The sequence below is a fragment of the Protomyctophum bolini genome, assembly GCF_963924005.1.
Source record: "Protomyctophum bolini genome assembly, chromosome: 7".
NCBI classification, from domain to species: Eukaryota; Metazoa; Chordata; class Actinopteri; order Myctophiformes; family Myctophidae; genus Protomyctophum; species Protomyctophum bolini.
The window spans coordinates 43,771,841-43,784,180 of record NC_137868.1 but is presented as its reverse complement, the minus strand read 5'-3'; the positions used below and the strand labels follow the sequence as shown (position 1 = coordinate 43,784,180).

At 44.1% G+C, this 12,340-nt stretch overlaps 1 protein-coding gene across 4 annotated transcripts in view; it reads left to right on the top strand.

The window, feature by feature from the left end:
• The window catches only part of mroh1 (maestro heat-like repeat family member 1), a 67,226-nt gene that overhangs the window by 3,592 nt on the left and 51,294 nt on the right, over positions 1 to 12,340 (top strand). For 3 of the 4 annotated variants that reach the window (XM_080767106.1, XM_080767105.1, XM_080767103.1), the window contains exons 2-4: positions 3,259 to 3,338; positions 5,824 to 5,909; positions 6,265 to 6,410. In XM_080767106.1, coding sequence (XP_080623232.1) covers positions 5,888 to 5,909; positions 6,265 to 6,410 — 168 coding nt within the window. In that variant the 5' untranslated portion in view covers positions 3,259 to 3,338; positions 5,824 to 5,887. The remainder of the gene's footprint in view (positions 1 to 3,258; positions 3,339 to 5,823; positions 5,910 to 6,264; positions 6,411 to 12,340) is intronic. The other variant, XM_080767104.1, reaches the window with a different exon arrangement.

Here is a 12,340-nt window from a genome sequence, read left to right as displayed (position 1 = left end):
TAAGAATAGGTCATCTGACAGACGACCAACAGGTGAAAGCCTTGCTTCCCAGTATACTGTGATGACTCATGTGAATGTTTCCAAGACACTTTAGTATTGTCATCTTCATAATTCCCATAAAGACAAACAGGAATTTATACAAATTGTAACGTTCCAAATGTTCAATGCAAAAAATATATAGACTATCCCACAGTGTTTCCCCTAGCCAGAAGCTGATAGTGTTTTTGCATTCTTTTTGGGGTTATTTGCCTTTTTTGAGCGGTGTGGGAACACCATCTCCATCATGTAGCTTTGTGTGTCCCTATGTCGGTCTGTCTGTCTGGCCCTGTTGAGCTTCACACGGGAAGCTAAGTTTTTTAATGTAACACCAGTCTCTTTCAGTCTTTTTCAGCACGTGTGTCTGTCTGTCTGGGCCTATAAGTGCAGTACCAGTACATCAGTACAGTCTAACAATTACAGTATAGTACCACCGCTCACAACACAAAATCACACTGTGGTGGCTAGTCATGATTATGTGGTGGCCCACCACACAATAATGCATATAGACCAATTTTTTGTTTACACACATTGGGACTGGGCACACGCGTGACTGTAATCAATTCCCAACAGATCTCCAAACCTGTTGTTTTGGGGAGAGCTCGTTTCAGTCCATTCAACCTCCTCTTGTGTGTCGGCTAGTGAGGCGCACCCTAGGAGACATTTATACTTCAAAGCTTCAACAGTGTTGCGCACAGAGAACAGCTGATATACAAGCTCGCGTCGCGGATGCGACTGTTGTGAGCGTAGAGGTCTGCGTGCGTGACACCATCGCGTGACAGAGGATAAATTATACTTGATGGGTTGCAGGTGCAGCCATGGACAAACGGGCTCTTCATGCGCGCACCTCCCGTTCTTATGACAGCGACTGGAGGTCGCTTTGAGGACAACTGATTTGAATTGCTATTATCGTTCAAACGCAACAGAAACCCAAGGATTATATATTTCAAGGGGCGAGAGATCACAATAAAAATCCTAATCATTCTCCCTTCACACACTGGGAGAAAAAACTTCATCTGAAAAGTTTGATGGTGCATTTTTTGTTTTACACGTGAGTGCAGTTAGAACTTTTCCATTGCATCTTATGAGAGGCAGGGTTCTTGTGCTGTGCCCAGTGCCGGTATGCGCACGCATGGTGTTGTTTATCAGTGTGACGTCGTCTGTTAAGGCCGTCCATTCACCTTTTTTCATATGGCCCATAAGTCTTTGCGTTTGTGTGTGCATAAGTTCCTCTTTCTCTTGCTGTGTTGCCAGAGAAACAAGTGACTGACCACCAGGTCTTATGAAAACAACCACAAATGAAAATAGCTGATCTACAAGCTCACAGCGACACGTCGTGAGGTTGTACATTGTTATTTAATAAAAACACATTGGGAATAAATCGAGATATTTTGAGGAAAAACGTGAATAAGGTGAAACGCTGATTACATGAACGATCATCTACAATGCAAACTTTCACAAGTTGGTATTTGCTGGTTTTACATGGGAAATATGCCAGTGTAGCTTTGTGTTTTTTTGATGTATGTGGACTGTGACTGAGTGGCTTCGTGTCTTCTTGATATGTTTTTGACCCTTCGCAGTCTGTGGAGATAAGTTAGATAACGACCTTAACCAAGTGCATTGATTGGAATTACTGGCTAATGAAAACATTTAGTGTGCATGATTGTGGAGCCTACGCTCACCTCTGTCACGCTTGCTGGATCACCTCCCCCTTTGCCTCGGAAACCCAGACGTTATCTCCCTCTTGGGACAGAACAGCACACTGGAGATTAAGCTCAATGTCTATTTTATTTTTAATCTCTGGTGTCTCTCTCTCTCTCTCTCTCTCTCTCTCTATACACCATTTAACCCATTTTGACCTGGGAACGATTCTATAAATGTCTTCTAAATCCTGACAGTTTTCTGAAAAAGCTATGTTTCTATGTGAGTCGTTCTTCGATTTTTCTAAAATAGCAGACCTATACAAGCTCGTAGCTTGTAGATCTGCTATTTTTCAATAGCTAAAGCATAACACAATGCTAATGCCAAAAGGGGTTCCCGCCCCAAAATGGGTTAAAGCAGGACAACTGCTGCTGCTGCTGCTAACTGCATATAAGCCAACCAATGACAAAATAAACGCATTGAATTGTGCTCTACACATTACAAGCTCACAATGCACTGCATTGTGAAACGTGAGTTCATGAAACTGCTATTTTTGAAATATTTATTTCCCCAGAAATGTGACGGCGATGGCTCAGTTAAGGCCCTACGTTAAACATACATTTGATACATTGTGATCCATAGGATGGAAGCCCAAGACACACATTTTTGTGATCCATAGGATGGGATGGAAGGATATGAAAAGCAAAGACAGAATTAAGGATCATGCTGGCATCCCTTTACACTTCGGTTTTAGCATGTCTGATACAGACACACTCTAATCCAAACGGCTTAGCAGTATAGTCCGTACAGCCAACAGGCTTCTAATCTTTTGTTTTAAAGTGGGAAATCTGGTGGATATTTCTTTTATTGGCCTAAAATATTGTCTATATATTATACAGTACATACATTCATGAATCCACTTGCTGACCGGCTGTCGTGTCGGTATTGAGCAATCTTTTTTTATAGGCGGATATATGTCAGTGACCCTACCATTAACAACCTGAGCATAATGACATTTTAACATTTTTGCAAGCAAGTGGCTTCATCAATGTATGTATTATATAGACAATATTTTAGGCCAATAATACAATAACTATACCAAATGTCCCACTCCTCCACACCCGGCTGCAGGACTAGTACTGTTAAAAATTAAAAATGCCAATGCTGTGTACAGTTTGACTCCATTTCACAATGCCACTTTATGTTATGTTTGTTTGCATGTTTGTGTGTGTGTGTGTGTGTGTGTGTGTGTGTGTGTGTGTGTGCGCAACTAGTCTCCGTTTGACCGGTCGGTGTGAAACCGCACACACATTCTCTGGAGGCCAGAGCAGAACCCTCTGCCCCAAATTCTTCGGCATGTTACAGCATCATCAGCAGGCCTGATTGTTGCTTCTTGATATTCAGACCAATTGGTACACATTGGCTCTATAATCATGTGATCAAGACGGACCTGACTGTCCCACATATTCCATCCTGATTGTAACAAAATACCTCAAAACGTATAGCAGAGGAGCAAACGTTTGTTTGTTTGTTCATTTATTTCATGTGGTTCGTTGTTTTTTTTTGTGTTCCTTCATCCAGGTTTTGGTGAGTTAAATCGAGGTGACCTCCTGAAGCCTCCATGCCTCCCTGACTTCATCCAAACTTCACACACTGACAAGGTGAGCTGACGCTCGCCTCACTTGTCGTTAACCCATTCTGACCTGAGATCAGATTCTAAAAATGTCTTCTACATCCTGACAGTTTTCTGAAAAAGCCCATGTTTCTATGTCAGTCGTTCTTCGATTTTTCAAAAATAGCAGACCTACAAGCTCTTAGCACGCCACTCGGTGGCGCGCTATGATCTTGTAGATCTGGGTGAACAATGGGCACAAACAGTTGGGAGCATGTAGATTTACAATTTACCCCAAAGAGATTTGGTTTACAGGGAAAAAAGGATAAGGCCTATTATTAGTCTACTTGCCAGCCCGCATCGAGCCCCATTGTGAACCCGGACATGTTGAGTACACCAAGGTTTTATGTTTAGTATGGGTCCCCAGCATGTAGAAACTGTCGGATGCTAACTTGCATTATGTTGAGCAATTTTCATAATTGGCATAATGTGTGACCATACCATTAATGGTATGGTCACATATTATGCCAATTATGAAAATTGCTCAACATATGCAGCAAGTTAGCATTTCTAACATAAAACCTTGGTGTACTCGACATCTCCGAGTTCACATTCTGGCAAGTGGACTATATGGGGACTCCGGCCAACTAAGTATAGGGTTTAATTTATGAGTCCTGCTCTCAAGGTGCTATGCCACTTAGTTACTAAGGATGGGTAAATTGCAGATTTCACAAATGTGCAAATGTACAGTGATAGATACCCCGACAACTACTGACGGGGACTATATCATTATACTGTTTATTATTTTAGAAGATGCTTGTACACTGTAAAATATTGTGTATATATAGATTAGTATAACGTTAAAAGGAGACTGAACACTCTTTCATACGCTAGATTTCCACTTCATGATTCATGATTACGGTAGATTATTTTTCCCAACCTATTTACCAGTTCATTGCAGTGCCATTGATCACATGATGGTCATACGCAATGGAAACAGAAACCGTTACATAATATTTTGATTAGGTAATGTTGTGTGTTCTACTTCTACGCACCATCAATTGAAAACTCCGATACCAGCAGGTTTGCAGTATTTACAGTATTTAACCCCCAATGGACGGTGCAGATGCAGATGTCCTAGATCAGGGGTGCCCACACTTTTTTGACTTGAGAGCTACTTTCAAAATGACCAGATCTCTAGCCACCAAAAATATATATGTATTATTCCATTGCTGAAAATAGTTCTTCTTTCTTTTTTGTAATACTGATGTTTGTGCGAAACATGGTAGGCCTGTTGCATTGTGGGTTTTTTAGCTGCCCTTTTTGATGTCAATCAATCAAGTGCAGTGACCTTAATTCAAGTGGCAGATGCCAAAAATACTTTATTACTTATTTAAATTGTATATATTTTTAGGGCCATGTCATGTGGTCTACCTGCACAGCCTGTGTGATCTACTGGTAGATCACGATCTATACCTTTTGACAGACAAACAAAACAAAGACAACAGGACAGACACTCTTGCTCTCAAACTTTCCCAACACGTTGTTGTAAATCAACTGAATTACAGAGATTTTTCTTTTTTAAATGAGAAAAAATTAAATAAAGAAAAAACACTTTTTCTAGATTTTGGCACCATTTTACTGACTGTAATAGGGTTAGGTTTAACTGTTTAGGCATACAGTATTTTACAGAGGTTACCTTTAGGAATAACAGGCAGAGAAACGTTCAAGGTTGTACTTATGGATGGTCCCATCAGGTTTTTTTGGGACCGATACCAATCACAGATTGTTTTTCTCATGATCGGCAGATACCGATCTTGTGCGTAAGGAGAACAAGGAGAAGAATTTCCCAAATTATAATATGTAAAATCCCATGTCAAAACTGACCTGCGTGTGTGTGGGGAGGAAGGGGAGACTGTTTAGGCCTGTGACACAAAGATGCAAAATATTATACTATATATCTGACTTTTATACCACTGAAATGATATAAAATATCGTTTATCCCAGATACTGTAGGGTAAATCGCCGATCACTAATCGAGTCATTTGGAGGCCGATTGGCCGGCCAATCGGTGGCTAAGCCCCTCCCCAAACTGCTATGGTCCAATCACAGCTAAGCATAACATGGGCTAGACAAACCTCTCCACGCACATATTTTTCCAGTGCATACGGCAGGCCTTATTGTTGGATTTGGAAGAGATTTTGAAGGTCCGGTTCCAAAAACTAGTTGTACTTTATTGCCTTGTGTACAGTAACAGAGCAGGTACAGAGTACAGTAGTTACGCTCGAGGTGAGCATTCTAGTATTCGTATTTTCAAAGCAGTCCGCGGGTTTGATGGCGGACGTCCTTTGCCGCTGCTCTATAGCCCTTAGATTGAATTTGGATAACCCGGCCCAGACTATAATCAGTAGGGCGGATATATCTGTCACCGTCTGTCTATGTGGGACTATAACTGCTCTTAAAAAGTGGATTAGAAAAGCGGATGACGGGGTGGATGTTCACGTGGCTGTTTTTATTCACATTTCTCACACCAGGCCATCCTCAGCCTCGTTAGTCGTCGTTAGTGGGACGTACCCGCAACCGTCTTGACCTGCCACCATGGACGAGAGCGACGTGGAACGTGAGTTCTCTTCTCTTCTCTTCTCTTCTCTTCTCTTCTCTTCTCTTCTCTTCTCTTCTAATAATGATAGTATGATACTAATAATTCGTTTTTCTAATAAAAATGTCTGTACTTCTGTTCTGTAAAGCGACTTTGGGTACCCAGAAAAGTGCTATATAATAAATCATATATATTACTTCTCTTCTCTTCTCTTCTCTTCTCTTCTCTTCTCTTCTCTTCTCTTGCTGTATCTTTGTTTTACTGATTTCTATTTCACATTGGGGCACACACACACACACACACACACACACACACACACACACAGAGAGGTGGTTGTGTTAATAGTAGTGTGTGTGTGTGTTGTGTTGCGTTGTAGGTGTGACGCTGGCCCTGCTGGACGCAGCCAACGATAAAGACCCAGAGGTCCAGGAGCAGGTCAGGAAGTCCATGCTGACGCTGGGCAAGCAGCAGTCTGACCGCGTGCTGGCCATGTGTCAGGACTACCTGCTCAAACACCCCAAGGTAAACACCAACTGCTAGCGACCATGTGTCCCTAACCCATTTAGACCGGAGGCCAACAGAGTTTTCTGAAAAACCGATGTATTTATGTCAGTAATGCTCAACCATTTTCAGTATCAGACTGTGGTTGTACTGGTCAGCTCTCAGTGACCAACAGTATCAGACTGTGGTTGTACTGGTCAGCTCCCAGTGACCAACAGTATCAGACTGTGGTTGTACTGGTCAGCTCTCAGTGACCAACAGTATCGGACTGTGGTTGTACTGGTCAGCTCCCAGTGACCAACAGTATCAGACTGTGGTTGTACTGGTCAGCTCCCAGTGACCAACAGTATCAGACTGTGGTTGTACTGGTCAGCTCCCAGTGACCAACAGTATCAGACTGTGGTTGTACTGGTCAGCTCCCAGTGACCAACAGTATCAGACTGTGGTTGTACTGGTCAGCTCCCAGTGACCAACAGTATCAGACTGTGGTTGTACTGGTCAGCTCTCAGTGACCAACAGTATCAGACTGTGGTTGTACTGGTCAGCTCCCAGTGACCAACAGTATCAGACTGTGGTTGTACTGGTCAGCTCCCAGTGACCAACAGTATCAGACTGTGGTTGTACTGGTCAGCTCCCAGTGACCAACAGTATCAGACTGTGGTTGTACTGGTCAGCTCCCAGTGACCAACAGTATCAGACTGTGGTTGTACTGGTCAGCTCCCAGTGACCAACAGTATCAGACTGTGGTTGTACTGGTCAGCTCCCAGTGACCAACAGTATCGGACTGTGGTTGTACTGGTCAGCTCTCAGTGACCAACAGTATCAGACTGTGGTTGTACTGGTCAGCTCCCAGTGACCAACAGTATCAGACTGTGGTTGTACTGGTCAGCTCCCAGTGACCAACAGTATCAGACTGTGGTTGTACTGGTCAGCTCTCAGTGACCAACAGTATCAGACTGTGGTTGTACTGGTCAGCTCTCAGTGACCAACAGTATCAGACTGTGGTTGTACTGGTCAGCTCCCAGTGACCAACAGTATCAGACTGTGGTTGTACTGGTCAGCTCCCAGTGACCAACAGTATCAGACTGTGGTTGTACTGGTCAGCTCCCAGTGACCAACAGTATCAGACTGTGGTTGTACTGGTCAGCTCCCAGTGACCAACAGTATCAGACTGTGGTTGTACTGGTCAGCTCCCAGTGACCAACAGTATCAGACTGTGGTTGTACTGGTCAGCTCTCAGTGACCAACAGTATCAGACTGTGGTTGTACTGGTCAGCTCTCAGTGACCAACAGTATCAGACTGTGGTTGTACTGGTCAGCTCTCAGTGACCAACAGTATCAGACTGTGGTTGTACTGGTCAGCTCCCAGTGACCAACAGTATCAGACTGTGGTTGTACTGGTCAGCTCTCAGTGACCAACAGTATCAGACTGTGGTTGTACTGGTCAGCTCCCAGTGACCAACAGTATCAGACTGTGGTTGTACTGGTCAGCTCTCAGTACAACAGTATCGGACTGTGGTTGTACTGGTCAGCTCCCAGTGACCAACAGTATCAGACTGTGGTTGTACTGGTCAGCTCCCAGTGACCAACAGTATCAGACTGTGGTTGTACTGGTCAGCTCCCAGTACAACAGTATCGGACTGTGGTTGTACTGGTCAGCTCCCAGTGACCAACAGTATCAGACTGTGGTTGTACTGGTCAGCTCCCAGTGACCAACAGTATCAGACTGTGGTTGTACTGGTCAGCTCCCAGTGACCAACAGTATCAGACTGTGGTTGTACTGGTCAGCTCCCAGTGACCAACAGTATCAGACTGTGGTTGTACTGGTCAGCTCCCAGTGACCAACAGTATCAGACTGTGGTTGTACTGGTCAGCTCCCAGTGACCAACAGTATCAGACTGTGGTTGTACTGGTCAGCTCCCAGTGACCAACAGTATCAGACTGTGGTTGTACTGGTCAGCTCCCAGTGACCAACAGTATCAGACTGTGGTTGTACTGGTCAGCTCTCAGTGACCAACAGTATCAGACTGTGGTTGTACTGGTCAGCTCTCAGTGACCAACAGTATCAGACTGTGGTTGTACTGGTCAGCTCCCAGTGACCAACAGTATCAGACTGTGGTTGTACTGGTCAGCTCCCAGTGACCAACAGTATCAGACTGTGGTTGTACTGGTCAGCTCTCAGTGACCAACAGTATCAGACTGTGGTTGTACTGGTCAGCTCCCAGTGACCAACAGTATCAGACTGTGGTTGTACTGGTCAGCTCCCAGTGACCAACAGTATCAGACTGTGGTTGTACTGGTCAGCTCTCAGTGACCAACAGTATCAGACTGTGGTTGTACTGGTCAGCTCTCAGTGACCAACAGTATCAGACTGTGGTTGTACTGGTCAGCTCTCAGTGACCAACAGTATCAGACTGTGGTTGTACTGGTCAGCTCCCAGTGACCAACAGTATCAGACTGTGGTTGTACTGGTCAGCTCCCAGTGACCAACAGTATCGGACTGTGGTTGTACTGGTCAGCTCCCAGTGACCAACAGTATCGGACTGTGGTTGTACTGGTCAGCTCTCAGTGACCAACAGTATCAGACTGTGGTTGTACTGGTCAGCTCCCAGTGACCAACAGTATCAGACTGTGGTTGTACTGGTCAGCTCTCAGTGACCAACAGTATCGGACTGTGGTTGTACTGGTCAGCTCCCAGTGACCAACAGTATCAGACTGTGGTTGTACTGGTCAGCTCCCAGTGACCAACAGTATCGGACTGTGGTTGTACTGGTCAGCTCCCAGTGACCAACAGTATCAGACTGTGGTTGTACTGGTCAGCTCCCAGTGTCCCAACAGTAGAAGGCTGTGGTTGTACTGGTCAGCTCCCAGTGACCAACAGTATCAGACTGTGGTTGTACTGGTCAGCTCCCAGTGACCAACAGTATCAGACTGTGGTTGTACTAGTCAGCTCCCAGTGACCAACAGTATCAGACTGTGGTTGTACTGGTCAGCTCCCAGTGACCAACAGTATCAGACTGTGGTTGTACTAGTCAGCTCCCAGTGACCAACAGTATCAGACTGTGGTTGTACTGGTCAGCTCCCAGTGACCAACAGTATCGGACTGTGGTTGTACTGGTCAGCTCCCAGTGACCAACAGTATCGGACTGTGGTTGTACTGGTCAGCTCCCAGTGACCAACAGTATCAGACTGTGGTTGTACTGGTCAGCTCCCAGTGACCAACAGTATCGGACTGTGGTTGTACTGGTCAGCTCCCAGTACAACAGTATCAGACTGTGGTTGTACTGGTCAGCTCCCAGTGACCAACAGTATCGGACTGTGGTTGTACTGGTCAGCTCCCAGTGACCAACAGTATCAGACTGTGGTTGTACTGGTCAGCTCTCAGTGACCAACAGTATCAGACTGTGGTTGTACTGGTCAGCTCCCAGTGACCAACAGTATCGGACTGTGGTTGTACTGGTCAGCTCTCAGTGACCAACAGTATCAGACTGTGGTTGTACTGGTCAGCTCTCAGTGACCAACAGTATCAGACTGTGGTTGTACTGGTCAGCTCCCAGTGACCAACAGTATCAGACTGTGGTTGTACTGGTCAGCTCCCAGTGACCAACAGTATCAGACTGTGGTTGTACTGGTCAGCTCTCAGTGACCAACAGTATCAGACTGTGGTTCTGTCTGAGTCTGTCTCTGCACGGAAAGCTGCAACACGGTAACTCTGTCACTTCTCAACTTTTTCGGACGCGGGAAGGCTCGCCCCATGTGTCATTTCTCGACCGTTTCGGAGGGGAGGGGGGGGGGGGGGGGCTCACCGGAACCAGGGCCGGCGGGCCCCCTGGGCGCGTTCCTTTGGGGTCTGGATGTTGTTGCGGGGACCCCCACACGGTACACTTGCACCGCTCACTTCACACAGGTGTGGCTCCCAGTGGCAAGGTGTGCCTGTGTGTTTTCACTGTTTAGATTGTGAAGCAGGGTGTTGCTCTCATGGCGAGTCTGCTTTTCCCCCCCGAAATGTCAACAGCACTGAACAAACACGTGTCTTAGACTTAAGACTACTGATGTGCTCTGCATTAAAGGGAAACCTCGCCGGACGGCGTTTAACCCGATTATGAATTGAATCATTCTGTTGTTGTGAGCAAGACATGGAGGAAGAAGAACGCTCGTCAGTGTGTTCTCCCCAGAGTTCACTCGGTGGGCAAAACCTTTTAAAACCTTAAAAAACATGTTGTTTAGAGTTTCTGGATAGGATTCAACCAGCAGTTATCCCGTAACCATTTAACCACCAGGCATTATGAGCAAAAGATATTTTGTAAATATAAAATAAAACACATTTACGCTATTTGTACCAGCGAGTGGTTTAAGACCACCATTTCTCACCGTCATTCTTTATCAGTGTACACTAAGGGCTATATCTTAACCCTTATCCCTCTAAACTAATTTGCATTTTTCTTTTACTATTTAAAAAAAAAACGTTTAAAATACTTAGTGGCTAGTTGAACTATTTTAAAATGTCTTTCAAAATAGTAAAAAAAAAAAGGCAAATACGTTTAAGGGATAAGGGTGGCGCAAGATGAAGCCCCATGGCTGCAAGGTACAGTATATCGAAAATGTAATTTTGGGGCGGGAACCCCTTTTGATGTTAGCATTATGTTATGCTTTAGCTATTGAAAAATAGCAGATCTACAAGCTCATAGGAGCTTGCAGGTCTGCTATTTTTGAAAAATCGAAAGAACGACTGACATAGCTTTTTCAGAAAACTGTCAGGATGTAGAAGACATTTTTAGAATCTGATCTCAGGTCAGAATGGGTTAATGGAGGTAAATGAATGGCCTATTGTTATTTTTCTTTGCCGATGGAGCAATCCCATCCGCAACGCATTGTGGAGTCGACATCGATACATCAACGTAGAGCACAGATGCTCCTCCCCGCCCCTCTCAACTGAACGTCTTCTCCTCGTGAAACGACTTCTCCCCCAAATCCAAAAAGGAACAATTTTATTTTCCATCCTGAATTCCATGCCTAATATTAATATATCATTATTGCATTCATTGAAATAATGCAACTGAAAGTCAAAAGTTCATAGGCATTATATTGCCTTTTGTTAGATATAGGCTAGAATGCTAAGATATGTTTTTTTTAAACATGTCTTTAGTTGGCAATGCTTTTCTAATATCGTGCAGCCTTACTGTGTACACGCCACGATTATCTCAACGTTCAACCGCTGATACCAATCTGGATGATTATGGACTGGCCTCCGTCCAAATCTAACAACTTCCAAACAGCCCCAAGGTTACATGGTTACACTAAACTAAACTAAACTAACACTAAACTAAACTAAACTAAACTAACCATGTGCCCTTAGAGTTTAGAACTGCTTGCTGTCAACACCCTGACACTTGTTTCCCAGGCCCAGTTTGTAAATGAGAAGTGACAAGTTGTATTGAGAGAGTTTGACCAATTATATATCAGCCATTGTGTCATTTTTCTTTGGTATCTGCAATTATGCCAGATTTCAACCACTTTCATCCTGGCAACCCCTGTTTTGGCCATGTCTTTACAGTTTGTGTTTGTGTGTATTTTATTATTTACTTGTTCGTTCGTCGATTGTGTAATTAAAGTTACAAATCTTGAAAAGTTTCATATAGCGTCACTATTGTTGGGCAGAAACCAGCAATCTACATTATGCATCCTTATTATGAGTACCGGTACTTAAAAGCTCTTCTGACTAAACCTCCTAAACTCTACCAACTTGGATGAGGCACTATTATGTCCTAATATATTTCTGACATTTCGTTTCTTCCCTACAGCAGAGATAATAATATTGACCCGTATTATACTTAATTACATTTTGTGTGATCTATCAAAAAGTAGTTTGTGTTTATTTTTTATCTGTTTGCTATATAATTTGCTATATACGACTATGATAACACTGAGGAAGGCCGACTAGGCCGAAATAC